Source organism: Carex rostrata, chromosome 3, assembly GCF_964058835.1.
Source record: "Carex rostrata chromosome 3, lpCarRost1.2, whole genome shotgun sequence".
Taxonomy (NCBI): Eukaryota; Viridiplantae; Streptophyta; class Magnoliopsida; order Poales; family Cyperaceae; genus Carex; species Carex rostrata.
Window position 1 is genome coordinate 15,588,049 of NC_135920.1, and position 15,270 is coordinate 15,603,318.

The 15,270-nt window shown below is 31.8% G+C and overlaps 2 protein-coding genes across 2 annotated transcripts in view; one reads left to right on the forward strand and one right to left on the reverse strand.

Annotated features, from left to right (window-relative positions):
* LOC144551784 (NADH dehydrogenase [ubiquinone] 1 beta subcomplex subunit 10-B-like) overlaps positions 1-15,270 on the reverse strand; it is an 80,744-nt gene that overhangs the window by 29,960 nt on the left and 35,514 nt on the right. The gene's annotated exons all lie outside the window — the stretch shown is intronic.
* Positions 4,525-5,980, forward strand: LOC144551778 (uncharacterized). Its single transcript, XM_078299885.1, has 3 exons — positions 4,525-5,114; positions 5,254-5,432; positions 5,594-5,980. Exons 1-3 carry the CDS (start codon positions 4,575-4,577, stop codon positions 5,712-5,714), a joined length of 840 nt encoding a protein of 279 aa, XP_078156011.1. The 5' UTR covers positions 4,525-4,574; the 3' UTR covers positions 5,715-5,980.

Consider the following 15,270-nt stretch of genomic DNA (forward strand, 5'->3'; position numbering starts at 1 on the left):
GTTTGCTAGTGCTTGCCATATCTCTCTTGCGATAGGGCGTCACATGTACTTACTTCGCAGTCGTGGCTCAAGAGAGTTTATGAGGCACCCTTTGACGACTACATTATCTACTTCCCACTTTCAGAATCCAGGATGTGTCGCCTCCAGAGGTGCAGGAACCCCCGTGAGATGCTTCATTCAATTCCTTCCATTGACATATGTTGAGTATTTTAAGTATAGGATTTTATGCTTATTTTTATACTCTTTAGACTTTTAAATTTATAAACCTAAATACTCAAAGAAATGTTAGTTGCAAGCGCACAACCTATCATTGTAGTACTTTGGGTATCGATCCACAGAGAAATTGGGAAATACTAGTCTTTAACTCTATTGATTCGTTTCAGACTTATGCAGGTTGATTGGGAAGGTTTTCTTCTAACAATCCTAAGTTTGGGTTCAATACCCAAGGAAGAAGAGGTTTAAAATAATAAAAGTAAAAAAAGGAAAGTAAAATAGAATCTTGGTTGCTTTCAAGAATTGGGAAGATCTATAGGCATTTGGTCTACAATCCCTTGCTAATTATATTTATTCGTTTGATTAAATTCATGTTTGATTATGACGAGGTTTCTAACTTATGTCTTCCTTGGAATAAATATTGATACAATTATTTTGGGTGGATGGTTTAATGTTCCTCAATATCTCTAGGAGTTTTACCATGCCTAGCGGGATATTTAATATACATGCTCCAAAACAAACATCAATATTTACTCTAAGAAAGCTTAAAAATGATTTATAATTTGTGTTAGCCTTTGGAACAAATATTGATACAAATACTTTGGGTGGATGGATTAATGTTCCTTGAATTCTAGGGCTGTCACTACCTAGAGGGATATTTAAGTCACATGCTCCAAAGTATATATCAATATTTTTTCTAAGGTGTCCTAATTAGGTTTTGACTTCAATTTAATACTTTACCAAATCCTAACCTTAATTTCTGGAAATCCGGTTTAGATATCAAAGTACGTTCGCTTCTAATCCAAATCCTAAGGTGTATGTTTATGATTTCAATTAGTACTCTCCTTACCTTGACCAATGCTAGAATTTAATAAACTAAAGCGGAAAGACAAGACATACCATGATTTCAAGCTACATTAATTCACTAAACCTAACCAGGTGAACTATAAGTCAAGTACTAATTAAGTTCATAAAGAATAATTCACAGAAATTAACATTAAATCAAACAATCATCATAAAATCAATATAACCGAATAAGATAGAATTAAACAAGTTCATGCATTGAACTAAACCCCTAGAGAGAAAACTAGCCTCTCATGGAGATGCAAGTATTCAACAAAGAATTCATTACAAAAGATTGGCTAAAACAAAGAGAAATTAAATAGAGAAATATATTACGCCCTTCTCTAGAAGAAGGACTCTTATTTTTGCCTTCTTCTTGAAATCTTCTTCTTCCTCCTCCTTGAATTGCTTTCTTGATTGTAGAATTTTACGCTAAGGATTGGTAGAAGAGATTTTGAGAGATGAGATTGATCTTTGCGAAGAGATGCATTGAATGGAGAATGACCCCCCCCCCCCCCCCCCCCCTTATAGCTAAAGACCATGCCCAATTTAGAAGCTAGAATGTGGGGTTAGTGAATGCTATCATTACATGTTTTACAGATTTGTTATGTCTAATTTTAGCCCTTGAAACATGGCCAGCAGTTATGAAAATAGAAAACCGCGTCAAAAACGCATTTTTAGGCTGTCTACGATCAAAGTGCATTCACACTATGCTTCTCAAGTTTTAGATCTTCTCACTAGCTTTCTAAAAAGTGGTTATATGTCCAAAATAGAGTTACGAGTCAAAAGTTATGGCTCCAATTCTGCGTGCTGCTCCAGTGCGGCCAGGCCACCTGCACTGGGCTCGGAATTTTTCTGTGCGACCAGAGTGCGGCTGCATTGATATCCGTGCGTCCGCACGGATTTTGATGCATAGCTCATTATACCTTTTAAAAATTGGCCCACGTCCAAAAATTCATGCAAGTACTTAGTGCGGCTGTATCGCAATCCGTGCGTCCGCACTGAGCATTTTTCTTCGGTTTTATTCATTTCCTGCAAATTAAAACCAAACAAACACAGTAACTTGATTCTAGATGTATTTTATTCTTTTTATATTCAAAATACAAGATATTTGACGTTATTTCGTGATAAAAATTAGATTGGATATGTATATAATTTAGGTCTATCAACATACATCTCGACTACTTGACACCAAAAAATATAATTGGTGTCGTTCATCTTTACGTCAATTGAGTTAGAATGAATTCACCCATCAGTTATAACAACAAGCTGTGCCGCTATTTATCCATAGAGATTTTCATACAAGTATATGCCATGATAAGGGTCTTAATCCTTTCAATTTTTTTATATCATAACTATATTTACAAATTTTAATTTTTTATTTATATTTTAAAAATATTAAATCCAAACTATTAATATAATTATGTTTACTAGAAATTTATCCTCATAATTTTTTTTAATAAAGATTGGAGGTCAAGCCGCATAATTATTTAATATCCATAGAGATTTTTCATATGAATTTCGAACCTGCGACTTTTAAAACAGAAGACATTGTCTTTACCATTAGACTAAAGGCTCATTCTCGTATCTCCATGAAATTGTACAATTTTTATAATTAATTTTATATTAGATCAAAATGTCAAAAAAAGTAAACGAATTAGAATTAATCTACCATAGTTAACTAGATTTGTTAATTTTTTAACCATTTAGATTGAATATGATATGAACTCAAATAAAATTTTATGTCAAAGTATCCATCATAATATTATAGAACAATATTAGTTATTTGAAATGGACATTTTGTTTTTAAAATTTTAACTATAAATATAAAACAATGAGATTTTGGGATTTTGTGAAACAAAAAATTGTGACAGACAAAGTTTTCTAGTTGTACTGAATTTTGAAATAATATATAGAAAGAAGTGTTCAACATAATATATATGCAGCAATTAATTAATTATTTTTAAAAATTATAATACGCAGCAATCAATCAAAATAATAAGTTGCCATGTTTGAGTAGTAATTCAATGTTGATCAATCGGCCGGAGATTTAAATATTAAATGATTATATAATATTAAGGTTTTAAATAGTGATTATCGCGTCAGCACGAAAAGGTTAAAAAGAAAACTATCACGAATAGCATAGTTATAGCGAAAACTATTCAACATAGCAATTTTTTTTCAAAAATTATATAATATAATTCTTATCACCAAATTGATTAACAAATTATGATATTCATATTAAATCAGTGCAAAATCTATTCAAAATATCCATAGTAATATCATTAACTATTTAGGTTTTAAATTCAAAATAATCTATTTATTATTATTTTTATTCGAAATAATCTATGTATCATGTCATAAACTATCTATATTTTTTATTTAGAAGCAAAAGTAATTTGGGCCTTGAAAAAATGGTCCTTAAATTTTTTATTTTTTTTTATTTTGATCTTAAAAATAAAAGTCTATGTAGCATAGCATGCGCTATTTGCTCTACATACTACATGCTACAGTGGACTGCTATTACCGATATAACAGTTGTAGCTGAAATAATGCAAATTAATTTATCTCATAACTTAGCGTTTAAGGTTCGAAAAAACTATTGCGCTGTTATAGCGCACTATTTAAAACACTCGATAATACAATATTGGATACCGGCGGTTGGATTAAGAATAGGATTATAAATTAATTAAGGCAAAATCACAGTTGAATCTAAATTGAAGTAATCAATAAAAACGAGTTGGATTATTAGGCGAATGAGTTGGACGGACAGATATATTTTTTGTATACATATATATATGCATCTCTAATCATTGGATTTAGGTGAGTTCCAACGAGAAGACTAAACATCAATGCTAGCCCATCGCGACAAGCATTAGACCCTCCATTTTTCCTCACTGTTATAGAACAGCACCTTAGCAGCATGTTGCAATATTATCTTGCTTGTAATATTTTAATTTCCTATATTGTACTGAACAATTTTAATTTCAATCAAATATGCCTACGCCTACGGGCTTTTCCTCAAAAAAAAAAAAAAAAGACGTACCCCACCGACGTGGCACCACCTGCGCCGTTGCGCCCGCTCTTCTCATGCATGAGTCATGACTATATAATTATATATATATATATCACGTGCATTGGGCCGCCACGTGTAACCTCCACACCAGATTACCGGAGTCCGGCGCCTATTGTTTCCCCATGTACATGTGAACCTCTTCCAGATGGCAATTTTTGGTAATTTGGTGCGGTCTTTCTCGTGACTTGAAACGGAAATCATCGAGGTCGATCGAGGATACCAAACCGTACGTGTCTATCTAAATCTAATTAAAGTTTAAACCATATCATATAATAAGGAAGGGCCCACAGAAAGAAAGAAAGTAAGTGCCAAGTCTTTGACTTCTTCTTATATAGTTATATATATATATATAATATAAGGGCCAGCCGGCCAGGTTGAAATCATCACTGCACCAAGCCACCAATCCACCTCACCTCAGTTACAGAACTAAACAGAAAAACAAATGGAGGTATCCAATCTCAATCTCAATCTCGTCCGATCCACTTCGTTGCACTCCCTATCGGGATCATTCCAATTCCGTCGGAGCACCAGTTTGGGGAAATTGGCCTCGCCGCGTCCTGTGAAGGTCCATCTGGGCCTTAGAGACAGTATCAGTATGGAGCTCAGGCGAGCCAGATCAGAAACGGATCTGTTTCAATCAGGATCCGCAAGGATGCCGTTGTTGCCGTTACCCCTGGAGGAAGATGAGAAAGATGCTATGACGACGGAGCTGAAGAGGCAAGCATTGACTGTCCAAGGTATGGTCACCAAAGAAGAACCCCTGGAACTGGAACTGGAAGAAGAAGAATTCGAAGCGAGAGAGTCCTTTGGGAGTGGGATGGGAAACGGGGGTAACAGTAACTTCACCAACGGCAGTAAGGGAGGCCAAGGCAGTGGAGATCAGAGCGAGAACCGACGGTTCCATGATCGATATCAGGAGTTGTTAAGATCAGACCCTGGAAATCCTCTGCTGCTCAGAAACTATGGCAAGTTTTTGCAAGAGGTAGCTACACTACTGCTAGTTAAAAGATTGATTATTAAAAATTTCTTCCTAATTAATTAATTAATTAATTAATTTCAAATGTGATTTTGTTTTGTTTAATTATTATTAATTAAAAAAAAAAAAAAAAAAAAAAAAAAAGGTTGAAGGAAATGTGAAGGGGGCTGAGGAGTGCTATGGACGAGCGATACTGGTGAACCCATGGCCTGGAGATGGGGAGTTACTGATGCTGTATGGTATGCTGGTATGGGAGAATTACAGAGAGAAAGAGAGGGCTGGGGCCTACTTGCACAAAGCTACTGAGGTTTCGCCTCACGACTGGTACATATATATATATATAATATACTTTCGTTCTCTGCTTAGAATTAATTAATCTGAACATAATGCAACTCATGCATTCATCTAGCTCCATTAATTATATATATTACTGATATGACTGACTACTGTTTTGACATGAAATGATGCATGCATATTAATTGCAGTATGGTGCTTGCAGCCTATGCCAAATTTCTCTGGGAAGTTGGAGACGAAAACGATGAAGACACAAATACTGATGAATCTATGACGTCAACGCCATTTCAACCGTTGGTTGCAGCATCTTGATATGCGCGCATATGATGATCACCTAATTAATTTTATGCATGGCAGCTGATGTAATTGCTATATAAAATATATGTATATATAGTTTAATTTGTAGTAGAAGCAAGCCTGTTTGTCTGGCATGGTCAGGAGGTAACATTAGTTTAGTTAACTTGTTGATGAGGGATCGAGTAGTAATAAAACTAGTAAATAAAATAAATAAATAAATAAATAAATGCAAACAGGATCTAATTAAGAGATAGATTATTATTTCATATTATTTTTCTTTATTTTTTCCCTTTTGCCTCCCTTCCCGAATCGATCAACTTGTCTCATATTATATTATATTATATTATATTATATTATTGAGCAGCAGAATTAATGCATACTGAGACTGGTAATTGGGACCCATGCATATACCGCATTATTGCGGCCCACAAGAGACAAGTAGCCCGTGTTAGCATGAGATTATTCAACTTCAACCCATTTAGTCGTGACTCGTGACTCGTGAGTCGTGAATAGGGACGGAGGGGGTTTGACGGATGAATGATCCACTTAATTTCTTGTTTCCATGTGAGCCAGTCAGCCAGAGCCAGCCCATGTTCTAATTTTAGTATGAGAATATATATTCTCTTCTTTTTTGCTGCTAGAGACTTCTAGAATCAGTCGATTTTCTAGAGAGAGAAAAGGGACACTATGGGGCCCAAAGTCATGTGCTCAAACTCAAATATAATTGATGTTTTTCATACAAGTGGTGCTCTCAACTTCATAATGAATATTTTTTTATCAATTTAAATTTGATGAATAATTATCCTTTAATTTGGCATATGCTCAGAAGCGGTGGTATATATGTGTTGGGAAATTAAAGTGTTCGGCCTTTCCTGTGAACTATTTTTTTTTTTTTTTTGTTAAAAAATTTTAAAATTTACAAAAATTATTACTAATAACTTTTATTGTAAAAGATAAAATTATGTCTCCTCAGTACGTATTTGCACCTTTGCATGTGCTACAGTATTCATCAGCACACTTTCTATAGTACGTACGCAACGAAAATAGTAAATCAGTATCATCAATTCGAAATACAGACGGCGTGTATTCTTCAATCATTTCATAGCAGTCTAACATATATAATTGAAACCGATCGAATATCCTATTTACCGTTTTTTTTTATAAATATCCAAATTAAATAATAAATTAACGAATTTACCCCGTTTTTTGAAAAATCTCGTAAAATACCCGAACCGGTTGTTGGATAACCGGTATTAACTTTTCTTTCCGGGTTACGGTTGACCGGAACGGTGAAATGAAACCGGTTAACCAATAACCGGAAAAGTGTAATGGAACCGGTTATTGGTTAACCGGATTTTGGATAGGTTAGCCGATAACCGGAAATGTTTATCACGGTTAACAGAGAACCGGAAAGAGGGGGGGCTAAGGTTTATTTAAGCTGTGGTTTGGCTGAGTGAAGGGAAGCTGAAAACTGAAAAACTGGAAGCAGAGAAGAGAAGAGAAGAAAAGAAGGGCTCGTATCAGGTTTTTTTTTTTTGAAAGAAAATATTAAATTAGTTTATAATATTTATTAGAATAGTTTAAATTTTTGATTAGATTGTTTAGAATTTTTTGAAATATTATTTAGATTGTTTAGAATTATTTTAAATATTGTTTAGATTATTTAGAGTTTTTCGGAATATTATTTTGGAATATTGTTTAGAATTTATTTGTTTGGAATGTTTAGAATTTATTTTTAGAATTAATTTGTAATTAATTTTGTTGTTATTTGTACTAAAAAAGTTAGAATCCGTAATTTATTAATTAATTTGGATATTTATAAAAATTTCGGTACATATATTGTTCAGACTAAAAATAATTTTTTTTAAAATTTTAATTATAATTTATAATATAATTAATTAGTTCATTTCAACTGGTTCAGGATATTGTCCAAATAATTTATAATTTTTTCGAACATTCCAAAATGGTTTAGAATATTTTATAAAATTCGAAAATAGTTAAGGATATTGCAAAATTGTGCATAATAAGTTAGGAATATTCAAAATGGGCTAGAATAATTTAGAAACCAATTTAGATTACCTAAATCATTCTAAACCGTTTCAGAACCAATTTGTAATTTTATAAATTATTTTACACCATTTTGAAATTTTCTAAATTATTCGAGCAACAATTTCGCATTGTCTAAATTATTTTACACCATTTTCGAACTTTCTAATTATTCAGACATCATTTTGGAGTTTTCAACATTATTCTTAACCATTTTAGAATTTTACAAATTACTCTAAACTATTTTGGAACTTTCTAAATTATCCGAGCACCATCTTAAAACTTTCTAAATTATTCTACACTATTTTTCACCATTTTAGAATTTTACAACTTCCTAAATTATTTTTCACCATTCACAACTTCCTAAATTAATTTTCACCATTTTATAATTTTGCAAATTACTCTAAACCATTTTAAAACGTTCTAAATTATTCGGGCATCATTTTAAAATTTTCTAAATTATTATACACTATTTTGGAACTTTCTAAATTATCCGGGCACAACTTTAAAATTTTCGAAATTATTCTACACTATTTTGGAACTTCCTAAATTATTCTACACTATTTTGAAACTTTTCTAAATTATTCTACACTATTTTGCAACTTTCTAAATTATTCGGGCTACTATTTTAAATTTTTCTTAACCGTTTTGAAATTTTCTAAATTGAACTAAACCATTTCTAAACAATCTAAATAATATTTCAAAACAATCTAAACAATCTAAACAATATCCGGGCACCACTTTAAACAATCTAAACAATATTTCAAAACAATCTAAACCAGTTCTAAACAATCTAAAAAATCTTAAACAATATTCCAAATAATTCTAAACAATCTAAATAATATTTCCAATAATTCTAAACAATCTAATTAATATTCTAAACTATCCTAATCAACATTATAAACTATTTTAATATTCTTTAAATAAAAAAAATAAAAACCTGATACAATGATGCTCTTCTTCTACTACCCACAGCTTGCTTCTCTTCTTCTACAATGGCGCTCTTCTTCTACGAAATAAATCTGCTGTGATTCTAAAACCCTCTCAAAATCCGGATGCAAGCCACGGGTCTACAGTACGCCTGCCACGCGTCCACGCCTCAGCATGCGGCTGCCACGCGTCAACACCCCAGCCTGTCGCTCCCCACGCAGAAAAAAAAAAAACCCGGTTAATGGTTAACCGGACCATCTTTCCGCTAAACCGCTAACTGGAAATAACAAAACCGGTTAACCATTAACCGGACTCAAATCAAATTTCCGGTTAATGGTTAACCAGACTATTTCAACGGGTCCGGTTAACAGTTAACCGCAAATTTGATTTGAATTCGGTTAACAGTTAACCGGTTTGGGTAATTTTGCAATTTCATCAACATTTTGGTTATTTTTTATAATTTAAATTATTTTATGGATATAAATAAAAAAACCGGTCCTATTTACATGCGGACAGGAAAATTATACTAATAGATCTAGTCAATCCACTCATGATCATTTGTGTACACAGGATGCTGATATCCTTTGCGTTTTTTGTTTTGTTTAACTGTATGTTTTTCACATAAACGGACTATCTAATCTTATCTAACAGATACTTTGTAACTTTTTTCTATCAATGAAACTGCCTAGGAGTTTTCAGCCAAAAAAAAAAAAAAAACTAATAAAACGACACGCTATTCAAATCTTTAAATTTATATTGGCTATCTAAACGATTGAAATAAAAAGAGAAGTTGCATCTCTAACGGTGCAAATTTACAATAATGACATTACAAATTTACAAATTGAGATTACAAATTTACAATAATGTCAACCCCCTTTGTGAAAATTTTTATTCACAAAATGAGATCGTTTAGACACCTATTAATTTTAGTTGGGTCAGACTTTTATCTTACTTGCGTGTGTGGAGCACTGAAAAATTATTCTTGAATCATACATAATAATCAATATGATTGGCGAAGTTGGCTACTCTATTTTCACAAAGGAGGGTTCAAATGCCTCCATGTTTTTGTGCCTCTATCATGCCTCTATCTCTCTCCATCATTTTCAAAGTTCAAACAGTCGATCCGAACCGCTCAACCTAATCTCCATACTAAAATATGTTTGGAGACCAAATTTTATATTTTTAGGAATTTTTTTACTATTTTTTTGGATAAGTAAAAAAATACTGTTTTTAGATGGTTCAAATTTACTGATTTTGTACCTATCTAAGAAAATAGTAAAAAGATTCCTAAAAATATAAAATTTGGTCTCCAAACATATTTTAGTATGGAGGTTAGGTTGAGCGGTTCGGATCGACTGTTTGAACTTTGAAAATGATGGAGAGAGATGGAGGCACAAAAACATGGAGGCATTTGAACCCTCCTCATTTTCACAAGCATATGAAAGCATATGTTTATAAGTTATTTTTGTATTTTCAATGTTCAAATGGTTGATCTAAAGTGCTCAACATGTTTTCCATATTAATATGTATTTGGAGACCAAATTTTACATTTTTTGAAAGTTTTTTTACTATTTTTTCAAAAAAAATTCAAAACAGAGTTCTCTGTCTGTAATTCTAGATCTAGAATTAATATTTTCCAAGAGCGCACAAACACAGCTTCCTTTTGTTTGTGCTAATTATCGGACCTCTTTTTATTTTAATTATTTTTATTTCAAATTATTATGTATGAACGTCTTCTACGTATTGTTCTTTATTTTGATGAAAATTAATAGACCCTTCACCTTCATTCACTACTTGAAATAATACTTTATGTTATAAGATTTGTGATTTGTTCCGACTGAGTAAAAAAAGTAACAAACTATTTTGATGTCACACAACATATCAATTATATACAATTATATATGTATATATTTCCTTTATTAATTAATCGTCCATTGCGTGAAGTTAAGATAGCTCTAGCTCTCAATATCATTATTATGTCCGAGAAAAGAATTTCTAAGACTAAGATATGACCCACGAGAAAACCAAGCCCACAAGTTTTCTTATTAATTTCTTCTTTTCTGAAGAACAATTAAGGCAAATAAAAAAACCACTTTGGTAAATTCGCTTCACAGCAGCAAAATGAAAATGAAAATGAAAATGAATATGAATATGAATATGAATAGAACGATGGCAACAGATGCTACGTATCTATATATAGACAGACTCGGTCCAGTGGCTGGCCGGGCCGGGGTCATTGTCCCGGTTCGATTGGTTCATCTAGATCATCATCTGCTCTGCTCTGGGGAACACACACACACAAACACATATATATATATACGGACATCTAACAGGTCATACGACGTCAGTATACTATAAAAAGTTTAGATAGTTATTTTGAAAGATATATAATTCTTAAAGACACTAATTAATATTATTGTTATTTTTTAAAAACCAATAAAGAGAATTCGATTGTACAATGATCTCAATTATCAATATTCAATTTATTAAATTTGTTATCAAACAAGTTCAAAATCAATATTTATTTTTATTATATTATATCGAACCACTATAATCAACTTTTTTTTTCTTTTTTTTTTCTGTTGAAAAGTGGTGTAATAAAGCAAAACGGCAAAATATTGAAAGATACACATTCGATATTGATTGATTTTACAATGTTTATTTATACACATTCGATATTGATATTGATATTGATTGAATTAACAATGCCTTCTGAGTTCTGAGCTGGCTTATTTATTTGGAGTTGCTTTCGGGTGGGGCCCACCTGCATTGTGTAGTCTGTAGTGTATTAAGCTGGCTATTACCCATTGGTTTAGTATTTAGAATAGTTAGGTCCATAAGTTAGATTGTCTCAATTCACCTCCTTGCGGCTGCTTATTGGATGCTTTTATTTCTCAACTCTCAAGTGATAAGCCATCACACTCCTGATGGGATTTGCAATTTGGAATTTGGAATTTGGAATTTGGAAAACAAAAAAAACAAAAAAAAATGGGAAGGGGAAGGGGAAGGGGTGCACATGCACATCTATTAATAGTTAATACTGTTGATTGAATCCATATTGGACAATTTCATGTTCTGTTTTATTTTATGTTTTTCCCCAATTTGGAAATAATTGGGGAATCAAATTCTACTGTGACTAGGTTTGTCAATGGCACCCTCCTGTACCATATTCGATAAGACGGATACAGATAAGATTTTTTTTTCATAAACTTACCGGGTACGGGTAAATATTTTTTTTGTTATCTAAATGGATAAGGTTACGGGTAAAGCCTACTCCAACCATTACCCGATCAAGTAATTATAAAAAAAAAAAGTATATTATATATATTAAAAAAACAATGAATATCTATTCTTCAACTACTCTTGGTAGTCGTGTTACACTAATTAATTAACATTAAAAGATGTAAATAAATTCCAACAAATTCTATTAATGTTATTTACTATTTAACGTGTAGGAATTATATTAGAAAAACCCACTTGGATATGTAAATAATTTTTTTATCAATATATTGTCAGCTGGCTTCTTGCTAGCTGACCTTAAAAAAAAAACAAATTCAATTAATGTTTAGACCTTTAAAACACGTATATATGTGTGAAATGAATGTGTTTTAAATGTTTTATTTAGTAAATATTAAAAATAATTATTATATTAGAATAACACGTTATTTATGTAAGGAAAATATATAAAAGGTACGAGTATGAAAATTCTTCCACCTAATCCTTATGGTACCCGTTGACACCTCTATCTGTGAGTGGATTTCTTCATATTATTTGAAGTTGATATCACGATCGAGATAATGGGAGAAGAAAATTCTACTGTGACTGGATATCTTCATATTATTTGAAGTTGCCATTACGAGATAATTGGAAAAACAAATTAATTCCAGTGAGTGGATATCCGGACTTAGCCAATTTTTCGCCTTAAATTAAGAGAGACGATGATAGTTATTTTAAATTACACCTTCGAAAAGAGATTGATGCTCTTCTCTTTCCGGCTTGGTGGTCGGTTCATTATCAGCTTATCTTCTTTGTTTTTTAATGAATTGGTCAAAGGTTGTGAGATTCGATATGAGATTTGCTAATTGCTATGGTAAAAAAAACTAGCTTTTAGAGTAATATTGTAACTCGAAATTTTTTTTTTTTTTTTTTAAAGCATGGTTATCGTTATCAGCATGTTGGTATCGGAGAATTTGTACTGCTATGGTTGTCTTTTAGGATCAAAATCTGCTGTTATTCTCGTGTAGAATTTGTACTGTTATGGTTGTCTTTTAGGATCAAAATCTGCTGTTATTCTCGTGCATAAACAGTGTTCCTGTTATTCTTGTTTTTTCAAATTCAGTCATTAAATTGTTTCGAGATGCGTGCACATAAATTTTTTGAAAAAAGTTGCTTTGAGATTTGTTTCCGAAAAAACTTGAACGGTTGAATTCGAAAAAGTAGGGATAGCAGGATTACTGTTTACGGAAAGAGAACAACAGCGGATTTTATTCTTGTTTTTTAATAGAGCAGGTGGGATCCTTCGACTATTTCAAAAAGGAAATAGTAAATAACAGGTCTATATAAAATTTAGTTCAATGCTACCAGTAACTAATAGTTGTTCTTTTTTTCTTTTTCATTTTTTTTTTCCTAATAAGGGAATCGGTGAAATTAGCTATGAGCTAAGTAAATCGATTTCTAAATCTTTGAGGAGACTGTGAGAACTTGCCATGTATGTAATGTAGGCATGTAGCTAAGACAAAGAGAGGACAAAAAAAGGAAATAAAGGCAGGACACAAGAAGGCAATTTGCCAATTTGTTAGAAGGTTTTGTTGTCTGTTCCGTACAATCGCAATCGATAGTGCTAGCTAGAAAGTAGAAAGAGAATCACAATACTATGGATCCATATCCCTGTGTGCTGTGTGCTGTGTGCTGTGTCTTGCAGTAGCCTGTTTTTGGTTTAACCGATCGAATCGAAATCACAATTGCTAAAAATCATCACATCCACATGCTTTCCTTTTTAATGAAATGGACATGTTCCTTCTCACCTTCTGCCTTCACCACTTAACTATTATTTCACTTCAAAATCGGAGACGCGCGGTTTCATATCAATTCCATTCGATATCAAGTCAGAGTTATTTGACCCGCAATCAGATCTATTTCTCATAACAATTTTACAATTTCTTCAGATTATATATACGCACAAAACTTGATGCAGATCAAATGACTTAATTTTTAATAAAATACTGCATATAAATTAAATAAAGTGTTTTAGATAAAGATAATTTTTTTTTTTTTTTTAATTTTATCAATCATATTTCAAACCTGCTACTGGAAAATATTGTATCTAATTTAATTACTAAAATATAACTCTTACAGTTACAGAGAGATAATTTAAAAAGGAAATCTAGTTTTATTTTTATATGATGAGACTTGAGATATTTTGAAGTTTCAAACTCCAACCCTATCCTATTCGGCTATTCGGCTATTCCTATCTAAAAAGCTTACTTGTCTTGTCTTTATACGGCAGTAATTTTACAGCTGTCAGAGAACAGAACAATGATCGGAACATTTAATCCGAAATTACTTCAATGATTCAATCAAAACTTACCTTACATTTGAACTGAGATTTTTTATTAGGAAATATATATAACTAAATAGTTATACAAGGAGGGATCTGACTACCACAATTTTGAGTTATCACAATTATTTTTTATATTTTCAAAATTTAAATCATTAATTCAAACCGTTCAATATGATCTCTACAATAAAATGTGTTTCTAGATCAAATTTGATATTTTTTTGAATTTTTTATTATTTATTAAAATGGGTACAAAATTCAATGGTCTGAATTTGTATTTTCACTTGGTCGATTTCAGAATGCACAAACAAAATATCTTTTGTAGTTGTTGAAATGACATAATCGACAATGCTAATTAAATGATTAAAAAAAATATATCTCTATTTGCTGAAAATGACATTTAAGATGACAGAAAAAAAAAGAGGCAACTGAAGATCGAGGGATGATCGATCAACAGTTGCGTCTTATTTTCAGATAAGTCATGAATTAAGCTTGTCTGAAAACGGAGCCCACCATGAGAATGAGAATGAGAATGAAATGATTTATTGTATTTGTATTTGTATTTGATGGATGATAAGAATATAAGATAGATAGTCAAAGAAGTCAGCAATTGCGTCTCCTATCATATGTAGATAGAATAGAATAGAATAGAATAGAATAGATAATGGTATAATTAATTTGGAGCAGATCTAGAAATCCGCTACAAGCTAGCCAGAGCTAGGTCCCCATTTTGATACACTTATTACTTTGTTATTGCTACGTGCTGGAATGCTGGATGATTTAATTAATTTCAGTGAAGTCTAAGTGCAAGCATGCCATGCCGGTCATACGGCCATATTTTCAATTTTAGATATTAATTATCGTACTAATTAAATTGATCAATGAACATTTTCTTTAACATATCTATCACCAACGCAATTAGCATACAACTTTAATTTGTGGCTAACACATGATCTATTGTATTTTAAGTTTTTTATGATTGTCAAAAATACAAGTCAATCTGTTATTTCTCAATTTCATTTTTGCATAAAATTATAG